Source organism: Macrosteles quadrilineatus, unplaced genomic scaffold (assembly GCF_028750875.1).
Source record: "Macrosteles quadrilineatus isolate MER2022 unplaced genomic scaffold, UCM_ALF_1.0 Scaffold_1__1_contigs__length_201487025, whole genome shotgun sequence".
NCBI classification, from domain to species: domain Eukaryota; kingdom Metazoa; phylum Arthropoda; class Insecta; order Hemiptera; family Cicadellidae; genus Macrosteles; species Macrosteles quadrilineatus.
The window spans coordinates 7,548,428-7,572,518 of record NW_026542594.1 but is presented as its reverse complement, the minus strand read 5'-3'; the positions used below and the strand labels follow the sequence as shown (position 1 = coordinate 7,572,518).

Below are 24,091 nucleotides of genomic sequence, written 5' to 3'. Positions count from 1 at the left end.
TCGAAGTCGTACTCCTGTAACCTTTCTAACCATCTCGCAACCTGTCCTTCAGGAGACTTGAATCTTAGCAACCACATCAGTGCGGCATGGTCCGTTCTCAAGAGAAACCTTCTTCCATACAGATACTTATGAAAGTGTTCTATTGACTTAACCACTGCGAGAAGCTCCCTCCTGGTGACACAGTAATTACGCTCAGGCACTGACAAGACCTTACTGAAGTATCCGATCACATGTTCTTCTCCATCCTGAAGCTGAGATAGGACTCCTCCGATGGCTGTATTGCTAGCGTCCGTGTCAAGTATGAACTTTCCATCTGATCGTGGGTAGCTCAATATGGGTGCGCTGCACAATTTGGTCTTCAGCTCTTCAAAAGCTTTCTCGCAGTCGTTATCCCAAACAAAGGTCCTCTTGTCTTCGGTCAACTTGGTTAGTGGTTTTGCAATATTAGCAAATCCCTTAACAAATTTCCTGTAGTAAGCGCACAGCCCAAGGAAGCTTCTAACCTGGTGCTTATCCTGAGGTATTGGCCAATCGGTGATAGCTCTGATCTTCTCCGGATCCACAGACACTCCTTTGTCTGATACGACATGGCCGAGGTAATTGACCTGTTTGCGGAACAAGTTGCACTTCTTGGGGTTCAACTTCAGATTAGCCATCCGCAGTCGCATGAAGACATTCTCCAGGTTCTTCAGGTGGTCGTCGAAGGATTTGCCTAGGACGATAATGTCATCCAAGTAAACCAGGCATGTCTCCCATGACAATCCCCTGAGGACGTTCTCCATAAGCCTTTCAAAAGTAGCAGGGGCATTACAAAGTCCAAAAGGCAGCACGGTGAATTGCCAAAGTCCTGTCCCAATAGAGAACGCCGTCTTCTCCTTGTCTTCAGAAGCAAGCCCGACCTGCAAGTAGCCACTTCTAAGATCTAAAGTAGAGAATATTTGACATCCTCCCAGAGTGTCGAGTGTGTCATCAATCCTGGGGAGAGGGTAACTGTCTTTCTTGGTGACATTGTTGAGTAGGCGGTAGTCTACGCAAAATCTTGTTGAGCCGTCCTTCTTCTTCACTAGTACCACAGGTGACACCCAAGGGCTGCTAGAAGGCTCGATGACACCATCCGCTTCCATCTCCTTTATGATTTTCTCGGCTTCGTCACGTTTGGCCAGTGGGAGTCGTCTAGGGGCCTGACGTATGGGTTTTGCATCTCCAGTGTCTATTTTGTGTTGTACTATATTCGTTCTTCCTCTAGGGCCACTTCCGTACTCAAAGACATCTTGCCATCTGGTAATAAAGTCCTTTATTTTTGCACTTTGTTGATGCGTCAGCTCCTGACAGGTGCTCTCCACGAAATCTTCCAGCTCCTTCGGCAATCCATCTGGGGATGGCGGACATGATTTTAGTTGACGTACCACCGAATTAACAGCCACGCAAGTTCCAATCGTTACTCCTCTTTTTATTGTCACAGGAAAACCATTCAGGTTCATCAGTCGCACCGGATTTTCGTGTCCTAGGTTAAATAAGGATCTGGCGACAACGACACCACGTCCAAGCTGGGATTCACTGTCACTTCCTGGCTCCAGAAGAACACTTTGCCCACTAGTCCAATCTCCTTCAACAGTAGTTCGAACGATGACTTGGCTGCGTGCTGGTAGCGTTGTGTCTTCCAGTAGAAGGACGCGTGCGGAGATATCCTTTCCGCGCCGAAGTATGACATCTTCATCTCCGAGAGTTACTAATCCTCTTGACATGTCCAACTTCAATCCGAACTTCACCATTATATCGGTTCCCAAAATCACGTCCTCATCTATGTCGGCAACTAGTGCGCAGTGTTGGAATACGCAGCCGCCAATGTGGAAGGTAGCAACCGTCTGCCCATAGACCTGAGCCAGCTGACCTGTAGCTGTACGTAGGGACCATGATTATGGTGAAATATCTTCAGTTGACACAGTGTTTGGATTCAGGATTGTCATAGTCGCCCCATTGTCCAGAAGACAACTTTGGAGACGCCCGTTCACCTTTCCGTCGACGTAGAAACTGCTCGACTGACTTCCCAGTGAAGCAACTTTAACACTTTTCCTCGGGGCTTTCCAATCACGGGCTGACGGTTGCCCCTTTCCATCAACCCTCCTCAGTTTTCCTGCTTCTGTTCTGATGTGGTCGAAGGGCATTTACTTCGGGGATGTCCCATCTGTCCGCAGCTCCAACAGCGTATCTGCCGGCGACGAGTTTTTAGTGCCTCCAGCACTCTCTTCACTAGCTCCTCGATGTCCAGTGGAGTTGTAGGTTCTGCGTCTGCCACGCGGACTCGAGCCTGGCCCCTCACCGACTGTCGCACAGCCTCGAACTCCAGTGCCTGTGTCAGTGCGTCACTCAGGGTCTTTGGTCTGGCGAGCTTCACTGCCTGTTGAGTCTCAGGTTCACGTAGACCGTCTAGGAATTTATCCACCGCCAAACTCTCGTAGACATCATCCGTGACCGATGGATAGGCGTTTCTCACCAGGCGAGCAATGTCGGCTTCAAACTCCTGGAGTGACTCACTGGACTTCTGGATCCGGTTCCGCAGCTGTGATCGGTAGAGCTGGTCCATGTGTCGATGCCCAAAGCGCATGTCCAATCTCCTCACTAGTTCTGGGAAATTCTTCCGCTCCGCCATTGGCATAGCATGCAGAACAGCTAATGCATCGCCCCGTAGTGCAAGGCACAGTGCTGAAGCCTTTGTCTCCTCGGTCCACCCATGGACCATAGCCGCTGTCTCGAAGAGAAGCATGTAGTCCTCCCAGGGGGTTTTGCCATCGAAGTGAGGAACGATGTTCTGAGGGGCAACGGCAGCAATGGTGGGCGCTGGCTTGGAGATCGTATCTAGGGCGTTATCCTGCTGAAGTTCGCCAGTGCTAGCCGATGACGCAGGTGTGAAGCTCCCCGATGCAGCCATCTCCTGCCTAAGCTTATCAACTAACCTATCTTCTAGATTCTTTTCTATACAGTTAACTTTCTCATCGATTTCATTTATTCTACTTTCTAAACTATCAACTTTGCTAGAATATTCACCTAATTTGTTCAGCATTTTTGATTCTACATTTGACATTTTTGTCTCAATGCTAGCTTCTAAGTTTTTGTTATTTTCTGACATTTTTGACTCAATACTAGCTTCTAAGTTTTTGTTATTTTCTGACATTTTTGACTCGATATTAGCTTCTAGGTTTTCTAACGTTTTACTAGTTTCCGACATTTTTGACTCTAGGTTTTTAAGCATTTTATTCATATCAGATGTTTCAAATAAAAAGTTATCTGGATCTTCACCTGCATCAGTCAAAGCTTGTTTAAGGCGTGCCTGAAGGGCTGATTTAGTTCCATTGGTATCTAGATCACGTTCTTCTAATTCTCTTCTAAGATCAGCTACTTTTAATTCATCAAGTTTTACACCTTTAAAAGCCATTTTTCTACCAAACAATTACAATTATTTTTACAATAAATTGTTATTTTTCAGATGGTACAAGTTCAACAATAGAAATAGATTAATTTTTCTGTACACAAATTTACGACACAAACTAATAATATGTAAAAAATACCCTGATTCTTTACTAATATCTAATACAACTAAAATAAAACCGAATATTTGACAATTAAAATCGCCAAAATAATGCCGCTTTCTGACACCAATTGTTGCGGGCTTAACGGGTTCTTTACAATAAAAACTTGGCGATTTTATAATAGCTATTTTATTTACACTAATTGCTCTCTATTTACAGATATTAGAATTACCTAACACCTAACTAACCCTATCTAAACCTAGCTAAAGCCTATTCTAATTTACAATGTTTCTACTTACAGCTAGCCTCTACAGGATTTATCACTTCTGTTACAACACTGTCACTACACTGTCACTAGAGTCACTACACTGTTACTCTCACTGTCACTACACTGTCACTGCCACTAGCACTAGCACTGGTCACTAACACCGACGGGAACTTGCTGTGACGATTCTCGGAAGACTCAACTCAACTGAACTGCCGTGTGCCGTAAGACGGTCCCTTATATAAGTTTGCCGTAGAACATTCTAGAGTGGAGAGGTCGAGTATCCGTTGTTTACAAACCGGCGTAGAACTGTAGAAGGTTCTGGAGGGCCTATTCACGTAGTCCGTTGACATAGGTCTATTGTCTATCACTGGTGCGTTCGGAGAAATCCCGTTTTGACAAACTACCCTTTTGAGACGGCGCCTGGCTATTGTTGTGCGGGGCTCCTGACTTGTAACAATATCATGACTCTGTAAGAACTAAACTCCACCAACGATTGGCATAAATAATTTTTTTATAAGTAAAAAATCACATATATTTACTGGGTCTAATTGCATTTCTTAAACAGAACATATGAATAGAGTAGGCCTACCACATGATAAAAATATAGAGAAATAGAAATTATGATTTACTAGTGGAACCCCGTCGAAATCGACGGTTAATCTTGAGGTGTTATGTAAATTCAGCTAACTGCGATGGATAGAGTGAAGTCATTAAAATCTTAGTTAAATGAAGGGAGGATAAGCATTAATAAGTATGACGATTGTGTTCCCTAAAAAACGTGATTGATGAATTCGTTTAACACAATATTTCCTACCTTTTTATCGGCTTTGGGTTGCCCTAAGGGTTTTTTTAGGAGTCTTATAATTGTTTGTTCATGAGTTTGTTTCATACCAAAGCCACTTTCACTATATGGGAGAATGAGTTCATATAATTAGTCTATCATGTTACGGAAAGAGTCAATTTTATTACTAACCACTAATTCCATCTGCTTTAGGAAAATCATTCAGACTGTATCCTGATTTATAAGTAATCTTCATCTTTGGTCATAAAAATACAGAATTCTATCAGCATATTAAATCAGTTTTTCGTTTGATAAAAATATCTGATTCTCTAGAAAGCAGTAACATTCTTACTTCGATCTCAGCAATTTTAATTCCTTCTCTTGCCACATCGACCCATGTATTTAATCATCCAGTTCTTACTTGATAATTCATTAACTTGTGGGGTAGTTTTTCCTTGGCCTTATAGATCACATAAAGCTGTGTATGTATTTCGTGGATTGGAATTAACCATAATTGTAGGAAATTTTATCACAAATCTTGAACATTTGCGGAACCAAATCCATAACCTAGTCCAGCCTTGGTAACAAATTATGCAAATGCGATGAGATGTGATGACACTGTTGTGTTTCCGAATGTGTTGTATGTAGTGAGGTTTAGATGCATTGTTCGACCTAGCTACATGTGTACAGCAAAGTAAAAACTGTGTACACATTTTTTTTAATACCTGAATTGACATTAGTTCACCTACTTTACCAAAACTATAGACTCCGTAGTTAGTCTATTCCAAAACTTGAACACAGCTCTCATCCTCAACGTACTCATCTATGACACAATTTTCAACCCGATTATCAAAAACTATAAATGGATCTCAGGTCTTCTTGATAAATGAGTCTCAGGGTTTTCTTGAATTTAAAAATAAATGATAATTGAAAGTAGGAAAAAAAGGCAAGTGCCAACCTTACAATATATATAAGATAACCCGATAAGGAATAGTTATATGTTCCTTTGAAATTGATATATCACACTTATTTCATAATTTAAAATTTTCTAAGAGCATTAAAGCATAGATTTTTGAACAAAACATTTAAAACGTATATCATAAATTCATCATTTTGTTTAAACTATAAAAAACTTGCCATGCAGTGGAGAATCCATTTAAAATCATAAATAATAATGTAAACATTTAAATTTGACAGTTTCAGTAGACCTTTGAATAAAATTTTAATATTAACAGCTGGTTCAAAGTAGTGTAAAATTATCCATATGGTCGAAATGTAAACAAAATTGCAGAGTGAACTTTAAAGGCCTTTGGGGCAGAGCCCCAAGGAAATTTACCTCGTTTATCTTTTGAGGGCTCACCTACTGACCAATACATTTCTTTAGACATCCCTACCAAGTTTCTACGCCCAGCCGTTCTCTCAAATTAGCTGTGACAAAACCCTCGTTTTCCTCCATAAGAATAACATGGGATGGGAATTTAAAGGCCACTGGGGCAGAGCCCCGAGGGAATTCTCCATGTTTCTCTTTTGATGGCTCATCTACAGACCGGGACCTTTCTTTAGACACCTCTACCGAGTTTCTACGCCCAGCCGTTCTCTCAAAATAGCTGTCACAAAGAAAAACAGTTTCAAATTAATATATAGACTATTCTACCTGTTGCTCGAATTCGAGCAATTGCGAAGCATTACAGGCGACTCAAAGATTATGGAAATACTCACAATCTACACAACAGTTAGATATAATCAAAATTTTTTGTAAATATCTTATCTTTTTTCAAAAAGCTGATCTTGTTTTTCTAGTGTTTTCTACAAATTTTTCCTTCTCATAGCCGCTTTAGGTTGTCTATGATAACGATTATAAATGAAAAAAAAAACATTATTTCTATTTCTTCTACTTGGTTGTGTTCTATGACTTTTTCTATGTTTCCATTGTTTGCAAATCGGTTATTTCAATGATTGCTCATGAAATGTAGAACAGTGTTAATTCAGTTTTATTTTTAGCCTATATCAAATTGTCCAGGATTTCTCGCTCTTTTCCATTCTAATAATTACACCAACCCAAGTTTTGTCTACAGATGCAATATGCCAACGAATATCACCTACGTACAATCTCCAAGAAGTGGTAAAAAAGGCAGAAACCAACCCATACAATAGATATAAGTTAACTCCAAAAGAAATAATTTTAGGAGTTACTGTGATATTAGGATTTTCCACTGATTTGGTAACAGAACATTATATTGCAAAACATGACACGATGCAGAAGAAAATCCATTTTAAAATCAGAAAAACCCATTGCAAATACTGTACTTCATTTTGACAAATTCAATAAATCACAATTTAAATATTAACAGCTGTTTCATTAAAAAGTAGTGTAGAATTATGCATATGGTCGTAATGTAAACAAATCTGAAGAGGCATTTTTAAAGGCTTCTGGGGCAGAGCCCCGAGGGAATTTACCTCGTTCCTCTTTTGATAGCTCATCTACAGACCAAGACCTTTCTTTAGAGACCCCTACCAAGTTTTTACGCCCAGCCGTTCTCTCAAATTAGCTGTGACAAAAACCCCGTTTTCCTCCATAAGAATAACATGGGATGGGAATTCAAAGGCCACTGGGGCAGAGCCCCAAGGGAATTTACCATGTTTCTCTTTTGATGGCTCATCTACAGACCAAGACCTTTCTTTAGACACCTCTACCGAGTTTCTACGCCCAGCCGTTCTCTCAAAATAGCTGTGACAAAGAAAAACAGTTTCAAATTAATATATAGATTTATTAGAGAAATATGTTCTAAATAAGTAGTTTTGTAAGTAATAAGTAAATGTTGCAGTACTAATTTCAGTATAAACAAAATCCTGATCGTGTATGAAATCTTGTAATCTAATCAATTCTAAAACACTGTTGCACAGAATTTTAAAGATAGAATTATACAGGTTTTTAAGTGATTAATTGTAAACACTGAAAATAAAATTTTACAATATATAGTGTCCCCTCCAAATAAATTTACTAACAAAACAATACCACGTCTGTCAGACACTGTCAAAGCAAGAAGAGCAAGTGATTGTGAGTTATTGATTTCGCCCATTACCAGGCATTATGCGGCTTACTCGACGATGAATTATTGATATGGAGAATAACTGGCGAAAATAGCCGCAAGTCGGACATTCACAAGTTGACGAGTCCACATATAGCCGTGTACGTTGAGAGGTAATTGTGTCAAACTGAAATATTCCTTAAAACACGAAAATAAATTTAAAATATACCTACAAGCACAGTACTGTATCACATTATTTTTAAATTAAATCTTTAAAATAAATACCTTCTAAAAAGCGCTCACATCGGTTAGTTAGCGTTATGATTCATAGTCACTGGATTTAAACAAGAATCGACGTTTAAATGAATTTCAATGGCACACAGCAAAACAGTGTTCCAAAGCTTCCAAAGAGAACGTGTCACTGGACGTAATAAGCAAAAAATTCTTAAAATGATTATATCATTTATGTTCCAGTAAAACAGCGTGCACTGAAAGTGAAAAGCTCAAAACATCGTGAAGTTTTAATTTCAAGCTCGTTTCACACACCGTTTGCGACCCGAGTGTTAAACCTCCGTGGGCGTGTGAATAATACAAGACCGCTACAAGCCGAACACAACGAGAGGGTTCTTCGTGCAAACCCCCGACTGTTGTGTCAAAACTCGACTCGAATTTCTCAAATGCAAAAAGAACCCTTTGTACCTCTCGAAGTAATAAATTGTAAACAACGCGGACGGCGTCAAAGCGGTGCAATTGAACCGAGAAGCGAGAGAGGTGACATTTTCCGGTGGTGAATAAGCCATGAAAGGCTTTGATTAATAATGTAGGTGGTTGAGAGAAGAGTGCAGTGGGTAGAGGGGGGGAGGGGATGTGCGGAACCCAGAGCACTCTCGAGTCAAGGGTCCTACCCTGTAATGAGGCTCGTACACGCTCCGCCGCCCTTGATTACCACGTTCACACTCTCCACTTCTCTCTTCTATCTCTCCCTCTCTGTCTCTTCGTCCTGTACACCCTCTACAGACTCTCTCGTCGCTTTATTCTTCCACATCCGCGTCAAGCATCCCCTACAGCATCCAGGGTTGTGTATGATATAGCTGCACAGTTTCTCGCTTTGGTGGCAGACAAATTTCTTTTTTCCGCTTTCCGTTTTCGGAGCAACAATTGGCCTGCTTACACAATTCCACAACGTTAGTACGGCGTTTCTCTTAAAAATGTTCTTCCCATATTAATTTGGATCTGAAAACTCGAAAAAAGGTTTTTACGTTAATCGCAAAGCCATCAAATGTTTAAATTCTAAATAAACAACAATCAGCAGAAATTATTTGTTGCGAGGATGTTGCATTTTGAAATCAATAATGGTATATCTTGTATCGTGCATATCAGTCAGAAAAAACCTCCGTTAACCATTCAACAAACAAACCGTTGTTGTTGTTGTTGTTGGACCGTTGGTAGTTGCTGTTTGATCGCCAATCACACCTTGTGCAACACCGCGTGTAAAACTCGCCTTACAACCCAAACACCTTTTTACCGTCCAAGTAGGAACTGCCCCATTACGCCCTATTATGCAAATCGGCCGTAAACAATACGGCGCACCACAGCCCACAGCGGGTTTCGCATAAATAAACATGCGCTTGTTTGCTGTTCAAATTTCGTAAATAACAGAGATCGCGGGCGCGACGGCGTGCTAGATTACAGACATTAGCCGCTTAATGTATTCATAGCTCGCCGTAATGATAGGGTCCGACCGCGCGGCGGCGCTCGACGGTTGTCGGACAGGAGAAAGGTCGCGACCTTCAGGTCACATCGATAACACCGACTACCTATCACCATTGAAAATACAGTATAACACTATTTATACTAATCTATCTCCGGTACAGTTTTCTGGTAAGCTAAAAAATAAAAACATGGGATAAGAACTAATTTTACCGTACATCTAGAGTAGATGTTTGCCAAAGGTAAGTTAAGCAAACTACTTTACCCATCGACAAGGATTTGACTAGGTACTCACGCCTTCTGTTCGTCGGGGGTTGTTATATATCTAGAAACAATTTTTTACATTTTATCTAACGGTATTAATATGCTTAATTACATGAAGCATAGAGTACGCAAATGTGAAAAAAGGCAATGAGTAAGTATTGAACATTATATATCATCGATGTAACTTCTAAAATTGAAAATTACTAGTAATTGGCGTTCCTACTTAACAATAAATTGTACGTAAGTTTAAATTAGTAATTTCATATCGGGTTTAAGCTCTAAAATTAATGTTCAATTGATGAGCATTGGTTACCATATGTATAGCTAAGTCAGGAAGTGGTCAATACGTGATGACATCAATACAAGATTCAATGTCTGTATCATATTGACTGAAGATGAGCGTAATATATAATATGGATGTACGTTAATTCACGTTGATTATAAGGTAGAAACAAATTGTTAGCACATAGGGGGATTTTAAGTGTTGTATATCTTAACTTAAGGAGATTATATTATTACTAGATTTAAAAATAAGTTCATGAAGGCAATAAAATGTTTTATAGCGTCTTCTGGATGGTGAATAGAAACAGTTTCTGTATAAAAATAGAGTTCGTGAAATGCTGAAAAACAACAAACCCTGTTCAAATAACCGCAGAGAAAATATGTTTCGTGTTAACAGGTGATACAAGATCACGAGAGCCGCGCTTATCGCACATAGCCTGCTGACTGTTACATGCTACAACATCTACATGCTACATGCCCACAGCGGGCTACAGCTACAGTCCACTGCATTGGAGCATATCCCATTTTAAATTGTTATACTGACAATATACCTGATAAAACATACCACGTAACCGATGATTTATACCTTTTCTTGGGAAGAGGGTTTATTTTATCACCAAAAAGGCTTTGCCAAAGAAATACTGGTAACCATACAACTGATATCCAATATTTTGCATGCCAACGCTTTACAGCTGTACTTTCTCAATGTGCATATACATTTCAGTATCATACGAATACAGTAGATGAGCAAGTTACATTTACTTGGACACAACTACAGTATTGGTAATTAATAGATGCACGTATACAGTAGTTTAAGAACAATTGTATTACCTAGCAAGAGATACTGTAATACACACAAACATAACCACAAATCTCTTTAATGGAGATTAATGTTCAGCTTGCACACAAGTTTATGTTAATTTCTACATGAGTGAGGCACACCTAGGGGTGGGGAATTCTCTCTTCCCTCCCCTCTTCGCAACTCTGACGAGAGACACGGAGCGGCAATTCAAATCGCGGATCAACGCCTGTATTTCCACACGCCCGGTTTATTATTCATTCGGTTTTCCACGAGAACCCATTAAACAATTTGCAAGTCCTCCCTTCCCTGCTCGGTCTGTTGATTTTAAAACGGATTTTGAAAATTAAATCGCGTTGTCATTCTAATAACTTTTGTGGCCCAGGTGGATAAAAACCTTCTTCCACTGTACAAGCTCCGGTGGAGTTATCATTTAATATACGAGTAGGTTTATACCATGCAACATAAGGTGATATTCTAGATTATCACATTTTTAGAATACGTGTGCAGGTAAAGTTAATAGAAAATTTCTAATTGCATTAAGAGCACAAGCTAAATTAATGTTATAGGATTTGCCTTCAAATCTGAAGGTTGTTGAATCGATCCCGCAGGGGCCGAATTTGGTCTTTGTCGGCGAGCGGAGAGAGGAACGCGGAGAGCGGACTCCACTTGTCTTAGGCAATTTAATGTTACTGTTTTCCTAGAAGCGGAGCGGAATGCCATGTTAATTTCAATTCCGCTCTCCGCGTTCCTCTCTCCGCTCGCCGACTCCGCGCCTAGGAAAACCCGGCTTTAGATAGTAAAAAGATCTGGGTTTGGACAGTTTACTAATTTAAAAACTTAAAAAGTGCAGCATTGGAATACCCATATAAACATCTAGTGTTTCCATTCATCAATCAAAGATTAAGGCCCCTATTACACGAGGTAGCCTGGCGACGTCGCCAGCGGCAGTAGCTGGCGACGATCTGGCCACCAAACCTATAACCAGTTGAGTAGCCAGAATTTTACCGCCGTGGCGCCGTTGTTGTGAGTGCTTGTCTTGCACTTGTACTTGTTATGAGCGGTGTTTACAGTGAATAATGAGTGATTATAAGTATCTTCTCTTTCTGTTACTTCTGAAGAAAAGGAGGCAAAGGAAGAGAAAAATGTACGTTCATCCAATGCTTAGTGCAAGAGAATCAAAAGGGTTATATTACACCCTTTTTGATGAGCTCTGTGCGGACAATAAAAAATGTTTCAATTATTTTCGTATGTCACAATCCAGTTTCTTCGAGTCATAAAGGATGATATAGACATGTTATCAACTGAAGTGAACAATTCACACACTCACAACACAACAGAACGCAACACAACAGTGTGCAATTACCCCCGTGATATGAACTAACCGAGTGGCGACGTGATACTGGCGACCTAGTGTAAAGGCTAGTACTCACTAGGACACCCGGTCGCTTATCAACCGGCGATCTGGTTGACGAGCGACCAAATTGCACAAATATCGCCGTGTGTGTACGTGTCTGTCAATTTGGTTGAGGGCGATTTGTAGGTTGCCAGGCAACTTTTTGGTTTTCGGACATGTATCGAAAACCTGGGGGTTTCCGATCAACCATTTTATCGCCGGGCAATCAGATTTCTCAAAAACCTAGAGTGTGTACGCTTCAGCGACCAAGTTGATCAACTAAAGACGGCTAGCGCATGCGCAGTACAACGAAAAATGAACTGACGAAACAAAACCATGCTAAAATCTCAATCTGACGTCCTTTTTTTTCTATGTGAGGTGTCACGGGTGTCACTAGTTGCTTAGTATGACGGAAACTGTCATCTGAAATATGTAAATAGTTCTTAAAATCCTGAGGATTTTTAAGTCGAAAAGCTCGTAGGAGGGCCGTTGTGGCTGTAACTATTTCTACGTTAAAGCCACCCTTTAACCCAAAATCTTCTAAACAATTTCTTTCTTCTTCTCTACTTCATAAGTTTTAAATATAATCAAAACTTCGGCAGCTATTTCCTCTTCGTCGGGGGCATGGTGTTGTCATTTAGGTTCACACTTTGATAGGCTTAAGCGTGAACCAGAACAAAACAAATTGTCTATCCCACCAAATTTTGATCGATTTCCAGCTTGGTTGAAAGTGCTAGGTATCCTAGTGTGTACCACCCAGCAATAAAACGTTCAATCATCAACTTAGTCGCTCGTCAACCAGGTCGCCGGTTGATAAGCGACCGGGTGTCCTAGTGAGTACTAGCCTTAATAAGCTCCATATGCTACAACGCAGCGTCGCCAATATGGGTAGCCAGTGGCTACCGCAGTGGCGACGGGGCTCGGTGGCCAGTCGGTCGCCAAAGTGTGGCTGCGTCGCTGGCTACCCTCGTGTAAAACATCCATAAGAATCAATGCCCCATGACAAGCTGAGTAGCCAGTTTGGTCGCTGGCGACGTCGCCAGGCTACCTCGTGTAATAGGGGCCTAAGTGGCGTATTTTTCCAATCCTGTAGCTTTTGGGTAGCAATGTTGCTCTACGCATACACCACTATCACGTGGTATGAGTGTCATTGAATAAAGTAACTGCCACAAAAGTGTTACAAAAACTAAAACTAATGTACATACAATAAACTTGTGTAGTTTTGTTCACTTGACGTTGACGGGACCGGTTAGCGTGGCGACATGACGTTGACGGGACTGGTTAGCGTGGCGACATGACGTTGACGGGACCGGTTAGCGTGGCGACATGACGTTGACGGAACTGGTTAGCGTGGCGACATGACGTTGACGTAGCGTGACGCGTGACGTGACGTAGTGTGAGGGGAGATAATAAAGCGCAAAGCAGGCTGCGTGATAACAACACCCTTCCCCTTCAACCACAGGAGTGAGTTTGATACATCGATTTATACAGAGGGGTACAAAATCTTTTGGTAATCCTCGGTGCTATATAACAAACGGTAGGTTTGTACGGGGGAAACCTGTGTTTATGCTGGTTCGGGTTTCAAGAGTTGTTCACCGTTTTATTCTACGGCGTCTCCGTAAAAAAAAACGTGATTGCGACTCAAGTTAGGGTAGCGAGTATCAGGCCACATACGTTTGGATCAAATTGGGCTAAGGAGTATTTATAGTGGTTAATTTGTAAACCCAATGCCGAAAAATTATTAAATATAACTGGCTTTAGAGTTTATAATTGATTATTCCGAACATAGTTATTAATTAATTTTTATACACACTACTAGTTCTAAATTGTTCCCATGCACTGTTAGCAACACCACTTTGGCTTTAAGACAAATCATAAACGTTTCTGATTTGAACGATCACCTTAACTATATACGTCAATAAAACAAGAAATAAGTTGAAATTTAATCTATCAAATTATTTAACATATACGAGCATCTAACCTTTAAAGAGTTCACACTTGGAAAAGTTAAAGGTTGGAAATCACGTGGTAACAAAACAATGTTAGTTTACCAGCTATTCTATACTAAAATTAGCTAAATGCACACAACAAACATTGGGGACTCCATGAATAGTTTTCAATGTAAGAAAAAGTGTAAAAATTAACTTTACGTTATATGTTATTAACAATATAATGGTATTACAATCAATCGTTTCGGGTTTGTCTAAACATTGCCAGAACACAGCAATGCTGGTTGCGCTGAGGTGGACTTGGGACTGGATGGTGGATAAGTACGAGTGTCTGTGAGTGTCTCTAGTCTCCTATCTGAGGATTACACGGTTGTTTAACTCGTCTGTTATCTCGTTTATACAACCGCTACCGTTGTTTGTATTCCACTATACTAGAACACAGCAATGCTGGTTGAGCTGAGGTGGACTTGGGACTGGATGGTGGATAAGTACGAGTGTCTGTGAGTGTCTCTAGTCTCCTATCTGAGGATTACACGGTTGTTTAACTCGTCTGTTATCTCGTTTATACAACCGCTACCGTTGTTTGTATTCCACTATACTAGAACACAGCAATGCTGGTTGAGCTGAGGTGGACTTGGGACTGGATGGTGGATAAGTACGAGTGTCTGTGAGTGTCTCTAGTCTCCTATCTGAGGATTACACGGTTGTTTAACTCGTCTGTTATCTCGTTTATACAACCGCTACCGTTGTTTGTATTCCACTATACTAGAACACAGCAATGCTGGTTGAGCTGAGGTGGACTTGGGACTGGATGGTGGATAAGTACGAGTGTCTGTGAGTGTCTCTCTCGTCTCTTATCTGAGGATTACACGGTTGTTTAACTCGTCTGTTATCTCGTTTATACAACCGCTACCGTTGTTTGTATTCCACTATACTAGAACACAGCAATGCTGGTTGAGCTGAGGTGGACTTGGGACTGGATGGTGGATAAGTACGAGTGTCTGTGAGTGTCTCTCTCGTCTCTTATCTGAGGATTACACGGTTGTTTAACTCGTCTGTTATCACGTTTATACAACCGCTACCGTTGTTTGTATTCCACTCACACTACACTCTACACACAACTGCTCCTATCTTACCTTGGTCTGTGACGTCACCACTGTGCAAATCTACTAACATTGTAGACGCTAAGTAAATCCTCTTATGCTAAGGTAAATATGTACAGTACTAAAATATAAAGGTATTTTCAACCCACCTTGGTGAAAAGGAAATGTTATCCACAAACCCGGAAGATTTATCGTTTCCTAACACGTCATATGTGTTTCGCGTTACCCAATGAGTTTCAATGAGTTTTAGCACATTATACCGTAAAAATTAATCAAACTAACTATTAAAATTTTTTATTGAAATTCGTGTTGCTACTTAAACTTCTAAATGGCAATTATTTGTTTCTCTACTTATTATTCACGAAGGCTTAAGTTATTTCTTTATTGGAAACTTATAAACTCGGACTGACCTCAATTATTTTCAATGTGACCAAATAACCCAATTTTAATGACATTAACTTGATGTAACCATTGACTGTTGTTGTATTGATAGTCAAAGATGTAACTGAGTAATAACATGGTAATAACAAGGAATTAATTTGAGAATTTTCAATCCAAGTACAATCCAAGCAAATACATTTTAATATCCTCTAAACTGATTGTCTTCTCGCTAAACAATTGTATACGGCGTTTATCTTTATCAACAAGCAAAATAAATAAGTAAACAAATTGTGTTAAGTGAGATTTCATACACTATTGAAACTCTATAATAGAGTATGAATGTATGTAGGCATAGGTTTCATGGCGACACTACACTACTCCGTATACAGTTTGTTCGCCATGTGCCATTCCAACGCCGTGAGAGTCCTGACCTGTGCGAGTTGCGAGTGCGGGGTCATAGAGGACGTGCGCCTGCGACCGACATCAGACTATACCCGCTACACTCCCGTCATAGACATACTAGGTGTAATTAAATTGAAGGCTACATAGACATGTCTTGTAGGCATATATATTGCGCAGATTTTATAATAGTATATATAAAATATATATTTATATTTTACCGTAGCAGAAGTATTGATGTTTGTGTATATAAAACGTCCATGATAACAACATGCATCTAAAATATTAATTATACACTCAATAAGTTGTACCTTAAATATGTACATAAACCGGATATACAACTAATTAAACACAACGTCACACAACGTAAAAAATTCATTTTCATTTTATTTATATATTTTTTATCCGATTTTTAGAAATTTCAAGTAGCAAAAACAATTCAGTAATCCTTACACATTATTATTTTCAACAACACCATCTACATTTAAAATGATAGAGATTTTTTATTCTGTCTAATTGAACAAAGGAAAGTTATTTGAAAAAAAATACATAGGGAATAAACGTCACAAAATATAAAAAGTGCAATTGTTACTATGAGGTTAAGGCAACCTCTTTCGTCATTACTGGTTTATAGTCAGTCGTTTCGTACACGGACTAATAACAATTCATCTATATCAATTACTGTCACTAACCCCCAAATGAGGTAACGCGATACAAAGGTGCATACGGGTGACGGCGGCGGCGGTCCCATAACAAGTCTGGCCGTAGGCCTAGCACGGGGACACAATCACCCGCTGTCACGTGCAACATCCCATACAAGCATGCGGCCGACCGCCGCCGCCCGCCACGCCGTCGCTCCACGCATACAAACGGCATCTCAATATAATTAAATAAATAACGATACTTTTACATCGTAAACACAACAGAACTGCCACAACTGCGCTAAGCCCGAGAACTGTAAAAAGACCTTCAGAAAAAAGGTACATTTTAATTTTGAACTTACTTTGTCGGCCTTTGGGCTTAAGCATTTTCCCACTGTTTCAACAAACAAAATGTATACCTATGTATTCCTACATAATAAAAACAGTTTAGAGAAAAATTAATTCATAGTAAAGAAATGAAACAACATTTTATTTTCATCCGTTCCACAAAATGTCTCCTGATTGCTTAATTTATGACGTCAACAATGATTATAAGGTAATACTGGATAATTTACAATATGTCTACAGACGCGTTTGAATGAACTAAATCTAATTGTATTCTTTCAAAATAAAAACCCGCTTAGTGACAAATTAATTCATAATAAGAGAATGAAACAAAATTGTATTTATTGTCATCCGTTTCACAGAATTGCTCTTGATTGCTTAGTTGTATGTCGTCAACGTTTAAACAGAATCACAATGATTATAAGATGATACGGTATAATTTAAAACATTTCAAAGAACTAAACGTTCGCAGATGAAGGCACGATGTATATTCCCATTAGATATATTAGTTTCTTGTCACTTGTTGCAGTTTTTGTGGCGGGTTTCACCAGGTTCAGATCATTAGCAGGTACGAACCGGTTCCAAAAGGTTAATTGTGTCGAATGCGAATAAACAGTCTTTTTATAAGCGGCGGCAAAAACACCTAATTGGACCGTAAAATGGCTTCTTTCACTCTGTGCGGAAAAAGTTACTTGGCCGTAATCAAAAACTACGAGCGACTCGCAAATAACAACAATTTTAGATAAAAACTTGATTTAATGGGATTAAAGCTTTTAGGATTTGAACAGATTTGTGTTTTAACGGTTGTTAGTAGCAGATACGTTATGACCGTATCAAATCTTATGAGCCCTACAGTTTCGAGTGGTTATATGATTCTTGCAAGGTTTTATAACAGCAACGTTTAAAATTTGTGTTTAAAATTCCGTTATTGGTTCGGTTTTCTTGCACATGAACTTTACATTGCATATACAGTATAATATGAATATAATAATACAAACCTATTAGTACGTGGTTTATATAAGATTATAAAATGTAATAGTGTTGCTGCCGAATAACCTCTTTAACAAACTTCTTTAACTGTAGTGAAATAAAACATATATACTACAAGTTTGTAAAATAGCAAAGATATCATGCATGCAAACAAGTAATTAATGAAAGTAATACTGTACAAAAATATTAATGTACTCGAAAGAAAGGGTTTACGAGAACAACCAGTTGCACATGTAAGTAGAGTCGTTACATTAGTCGTCTAACGGTAGAGTCAGTTATTGGTCATTAATTGCCGTAGTGGTTTAAGGACGGTCATTAAACCACCATCCACCAGATTGGCAAGGATTACACCCTTGATCTAAGTGCCTCAACGACCTCTGATCACGTCAGTTACGTTCAGCGACATTCTGTGTAATAAGAATAGTTGTAGCGGATGGACAGCGTACGTACCCTCTGACAAATCTTTGCAATGACCTAACGAAAGTTTCAAATCGAACAGGTTATTAATGAATAAATTATATTTTAGATTTGGACTTTTTGTCACAAGTGATAAGAAAACTAGATTGAAACAATGTAGACGGTATTACGTTGGTTCTATTTTCTTTGGTTAGACACGGAACCTAGACGCAAACATCCACACCTCGCAGGACGAGCGCGGGCAAACCGACTTTCAGCCGTAGATTAGAATTTAAATATCGCATTCACTTTGAATAAATTCCAGAAAGCGAAGCTGGGTGTCGGATGATAACTGTATCATGGTTACAATTGGACGGTTATTTACCACCCAAAAAGGTATTATAACACCGAATTCGATAGCTGAGTCCTACATGAATTTTCTACATGGAAAAAGTGCTTCAAACTCTGCACTTAAACGATTCAGCTACTGAAATTTGTATTGTTACACAAAACCAAAATGGGGCAGAGCAGAATAAAATTGCGGTAAACATGCACAGGATAGTATATTACAATTGGATGGCTAGTCGTATCTCCAAGGTACAAGGGTGTTTATTTCACCCCTTTATATCCACTTAACTCAGGGTACTTCCTTTGAGACGCGAATAAGTACGTACTTTGCCTAGAGCCCAAACTGTTTCATGGTCTGCAGTCTACAGCTCAAACCATTGGATAAGTGGGTTAACGATTTTTATATTGGGACATAATCCTTTAACTGCAGGTAACAGAATCTTGAAGGCATTAACTTCTGCGGAATCGCTGGTTTTATTAGACAATAGTCTCGCCATAGAAGACAGGCTCGTGAGAATAAGAGCTGAGATATTGTATTTCAAGAAGTATATTCAGTGCAAATATGAATAAACAGAGTTGTGTATGAACTAGAACCAAGTTTGAAACAGATTATATATTTACAACTTATTTTTGCAACTGATTTCTACAACTGTGTATCAACTACTTTTCCTTCCCTCTACAGTTTAGCAAATGCAGCATTGTACAGTATGATATTCACGGTCAATAGTCTGGCTCTTGTGTGTGTGTGCTGTTCACCACACATCACCTGACTACACAAGATATTTCACTGTCTGATAAACAATGCAGTTTCTCCCAAAAGATCAGTTTTTATACCAGTAATTTATACAAAATTATTGGTCTTCTTACTGTTGTTCGTCAAGTTTATAAAAATAATAATGTAACATTGCACCACAACCACAATTCAACTGGAATTTAAATTTGTAGTAGGCCTACACTGTACAACTCAAAGTTTTGTATAATCGATATATTATTTTAATTCTAATCTAGGAGGACGCACTTCTAAATGAAATCTATGTGTTTGCACATATACATAACTTATCATCTAGTGAAAAATACAAGGGAAAGACACAACATATATAGATACAGTAAATCAAAACCCTTACCGCGTGATTTGGAAAGAACAAGGGTCGGTCGAGGCCCTTTTGGTTATCCTGAAATCAGAACACTGTGAGAACAACTTGTAAATTTAAAAACTAAATTGTGATTTTCAGCTCGCTGGAATAGTAAGCAAAATGGTGTACCAGCACATGCGCTGTAACAGAATAAAAGTGTTGAGTATCATCGGCAGGTACAACTATCGCGAATTAATTTGAAAACCAACTAATTTCCCATTGTTTTGATGTTCAGTATATAATTAGTCAAACAATCCTTTAAATATTATTAAGGTTAAAGTTGGATCCTTTGAACTCCAAAGGCAATCCTAAGTTTAAAGAGACATTCATACAAAGGGATAGAATGAAAAAATCCGTCTAAATGTCGAAATAACAAAATAAAATTTATAATTACACGAATTCTCGAAAATATCCAATACATAGCTTTAACACAAAGTAAAATATCTATACTAAAACATGTTTCCAATACACGAGGCAACCCTTTGTAGGTTTACACTTGGAATTTTCCGATATATTGTAACAGAGAGTTATAATATTTGCAAGGGTGTCAAAGGCTGGGGAATGGTAGGACAAACAAAGTAACACAAACATTGCGTATTGAAAGTAGCGAGCTTGTTTTACCGGCAAAACAAACGCGGCGTTTCAGATGAAAAGACATCACTGAGAGATGCGGGTGGAGGGGGGGGGAGGAACGCGGTCCAAAGGCGTACGTCTGGCGGTTTGCCCGCGTTGAGATATTCACGATATCCAGATATTCAGAGTTAATGGCCGTGTAGCTTTGTGAGCCTTTGACTCGACTTTCAACGTCTATGGGTTGACATTTCATTTTATTTCGTTTGAAAACAAAACCGGGAAAGTCCCTTTATTATTTTTTTAATTATTTTCACTTCAACGTTTTTATTTGTGTTTTTTATTAAATATTTGTTAAGATTTGTCGAACAACAAAGAAGTATGATTTATTGGAATAGCTTATATAATTAAAAACAGCGGTAAATAAAAAGGATTTTTTATTATCATATAGTACATTCTTGCTTTCAGTTCGATTTGAAAATGTTGAACATCAGTTGTGTGTTTGGGCTACTTAGGAGGTGTTAAGTTTTGGAGTTGTAACTTAGTATTAACTTAGTAAAATATCTAGTTAAAAAAGTATAGTAAACATTTAAATCATAACATACAGTAGTAGTAATAGTAGGTTATTAGTTATGAGCTGGTAGACCAAACTGCCACAACAGACAAGCAAAGGCTAACATGACTTGATATAGAATAATATGCAAGTTATCATGAAAATTCGAATATCCTAGCTCATTAACCAAAGAAGGTACTTACAAACAACAATCCACAGAGTTTTCCTCTAAATACTGTATATATAAGTTACAACTTAATTTTTGTTCTAAAATAATAGGGAATTCAAAGTTATAGACCCTTGTAGATGCAAACATTGAATCGAAACCCAAATGTCCAAATATAAAGCCTAATCAGAATCAACAGCCGGCTGATATAAGTCCAGAGGGCACGGGCGGCGGCTAAGCCCACAAATTGCACTTTAATCATCTTATCCGTTAAAACCCCGGCATGATTTGTCATCGCCCCCCGAGGCAGCTGGTATAATGAGGCATTAGCCGTGGGGTGGATAGGATTTGGTCGTCAGTAAATCAATTAGAATCATAGAGGGTGAGTGGCGTGTGTCCCTAGGGTAGTGGGGTAGAAGGTCGGCCGTGGCTTACACGGGCTGATACAGACACAGGGGTAACATGACATGAGGAACTATAGACGAGAGGAAAGAACGAACAACAGCTACAGTACTTGACTTCTGTATGCAGGATAGGCTGGTGTCTGTATAATGCAAAATTTAGCGAGTAGTGGTGACAACAATACGACACAAGTCGAAAAAGAACAGCAGTAGCTCATAGGCTGGTCTCAGAATATTGTAGATCATGCAGTTCGTTAACAGAAGTTCGTTAACATAGGTCGAGTCATATCTATACATTTAGTTCAGTAAGCGAATCGGTCCCCACGAAGTATCTTGAGCTAGGAAAAAGGTAGCATGGCTGTTGAGGACTCATTTTAAAGATTATCAAGGACGGTCGGAAAAATTTCAGACGTGTCAAAAATTACACCTGCTCTGCCCCACAGGCCGTCAAAGATCCAGTCATTTTCTAATGGAAGTACTGCTGCAGTGTTTTAATAAGCTGTTTTAAATATTCCAGCTGGGGTAGCGAATTTTTATCCCACTGGAAATTTACCCCCTGGGCAAAACTGGCGTCACAAACCAGGGGGAAAAACTCCAGCCGTGAACTGTTGAGTTGCACAACATCAGTTCGATGGAGGAATTGACAGTACAATTTTCACGGTTGTGAATTTAATCAGAACACATCAAATTATAAAAACCTAGAGTGTACAAGCCGGAATTTTACCCCCGGACTGTTACACCATTCATGAGGTCAGCTCAATAATATAAAACAAACTCGCGGTCCAATGATGAAGAACACGCCGTCCAATCAGCACTACGTTCATTATTAAAGAGCCAACGTGGTCTATTTTTATCGACCAGCGAGGCGTGTCTGTGTGATTAACTATTTAAATCCCGCAAGACCGGAGACCGCGACCGTGCGTGACTGTGCCAACTAAACGGGGCGATTACTGTGCGTGAGAGATATCACTTGGACAGGGAGGGGGTGAATGGTAGCGGATTAAAATATAGGTACAGTTTGGTATCCAACTTTGCTTTCTTCCCGGTCACAAAGTGTGATTAAAAGTCCATTTGCGAGTAATTTTGGAAACTTTTTAACAACGATCTATCAAAATGTAACATTCTCTATTAACAAATACACAAACATAATGAGTTCCTAAAACGTCGATATGAAATTAAATCTACCACACACTTCTTGCAAGAAGTTACTTGTTTTAAATAGCTAGCGAAAATGAATTTAGCCGGTAGCAGTGTTTTACGACAAAACGTTACGGTAACTCAAAGGAAATGCATATCATCACTTTAAAAATACTTCAAAACACATTTACCTTAGTATTCCTTGGTCTATGAACGGTTACAGTAGTAATAAAAAAAGTTGTTAAAAAATGTAGTTGAAAAAGTGTTAAAAAGTTGATCAATGAACCAGTAGTTAATATTAACTACTGGTTCATTGAACAACTTTTTAAAAACTGGGACGGGTGGGATCCAGCTACTAGGAGAATACGAATTTGGGATATTTATAGGCATGCACTGTGGATGCGATACTCCCTGGTGTGGATTAACGTCCGCACGAGTGAGTACTACGACTATCCGCAGTACTATCCTGAAAATTAGGCCAAATCGTATAAAGGCAAAATTGTGGTTCGGATTCCACTATAAACTGTGGGTCTCTAGTTGCCAATAGCTGTATGTGCTATTAATTAACAGCTGAGTCTAAAGCTATGGTTCCACAGGATGCGGAATCTCCGCCATGCGGTGCGTAATTTTTCGCAGCGAAAAATTACGCAGCGAAAAATCTAGAGGGGTGGTTCTACAGACTGCGAAAATAACGTTGCGGAGATTCAGTTCTGTCCAAACTAGCGACGAGTATGGATACAAAGAGGAAAGCCCTTTTGGCTTTGATGCTATATGATGCCATTGATGATGATGTTGTCGATCTTTTATCTTTGTTAGCGTCAAGTCACAGTAATCGAAGTGACATATTTAAGAATCGAGACAGTGAAGGAGACTATTTTTCCTATTTATTTAACAAAACTTAAGGGGTTTCAATCACGAGATCCCGTTTAACACTTGATACCCAAACATCTCAGGATAATTGTTCGTCAGGTCTACCATTTTCGACAGTTTATGTTAAATGTATGTATTATAATAATTAATTTAAAAGTAAGTTTGTTGAAAATCGGTGTTGCGATTATAGGTGTTACTTTATAATCGTTCATCTATAACTATTTTTACAGCACAAGACATAATGAAACTGCACGGTCACAATATTTGATGGCTCTTCTCCGCTGGCGGAATCCGCACTGCTACTGCTCTCAGACCAGTATGATTTCTCCGCCATGCGGAACGGAAATTTCGGGATGCGGAATCGCAAGTCAGTGGAACCGCATACATGGGAACTCCATTAAACCAGTGTCGTTTTAATTCCGCAGCGGAAAAAATCGCACCGCACGGCGGAGATTCCGCATCCTGTGGAACCAGGCCTTAAGGAATAGGTCGACCTTAGTCACTAACAAGGCTACAAGATCGCGCCACTCATCTTTCACTCATCTCCATTCATACTTGGCTTAAAATACCTACTTTGTATGATCGTCATTTCATTGAAAAAGTATTTAAAAAAGTATTAACCTTATATTATATATTATTTTCGAACGGTTTCC

The 24,091-nt window shown here is 39.3% G+C and overlaps 1 protein-coding gene across 9 annotated transcripts in view; it reads right to left on the bottom strand.

The window, feature by feature from the left end:
* The window catches only part of LOC128989846 (uncharacterized), a 232,733-nt gene that overhangs the window by 58,511 nt on the left and 150,131 nt on the right, over positions 1–24,091 (bottom strand). For 8 of the 9 annotated variants that reach the window (XM_054411928.1, XM_054411972.1, XM_054411955.1 and 5 more), the window contains exon 5: positions 19,733–19,780. The exons of the other annotated variant lie outside the window; for it this stretch is intronic. In XM_054411928.1, coding sequence (XP_054267903.1) covers positions 19,733–19,780 — 48 coding nt within the window. The remainder of the gene's footprint in view (positions 1–19,732; positions 19,781–24,091) is intronic. 9 annotated transcript variants of the gene reach the window in all.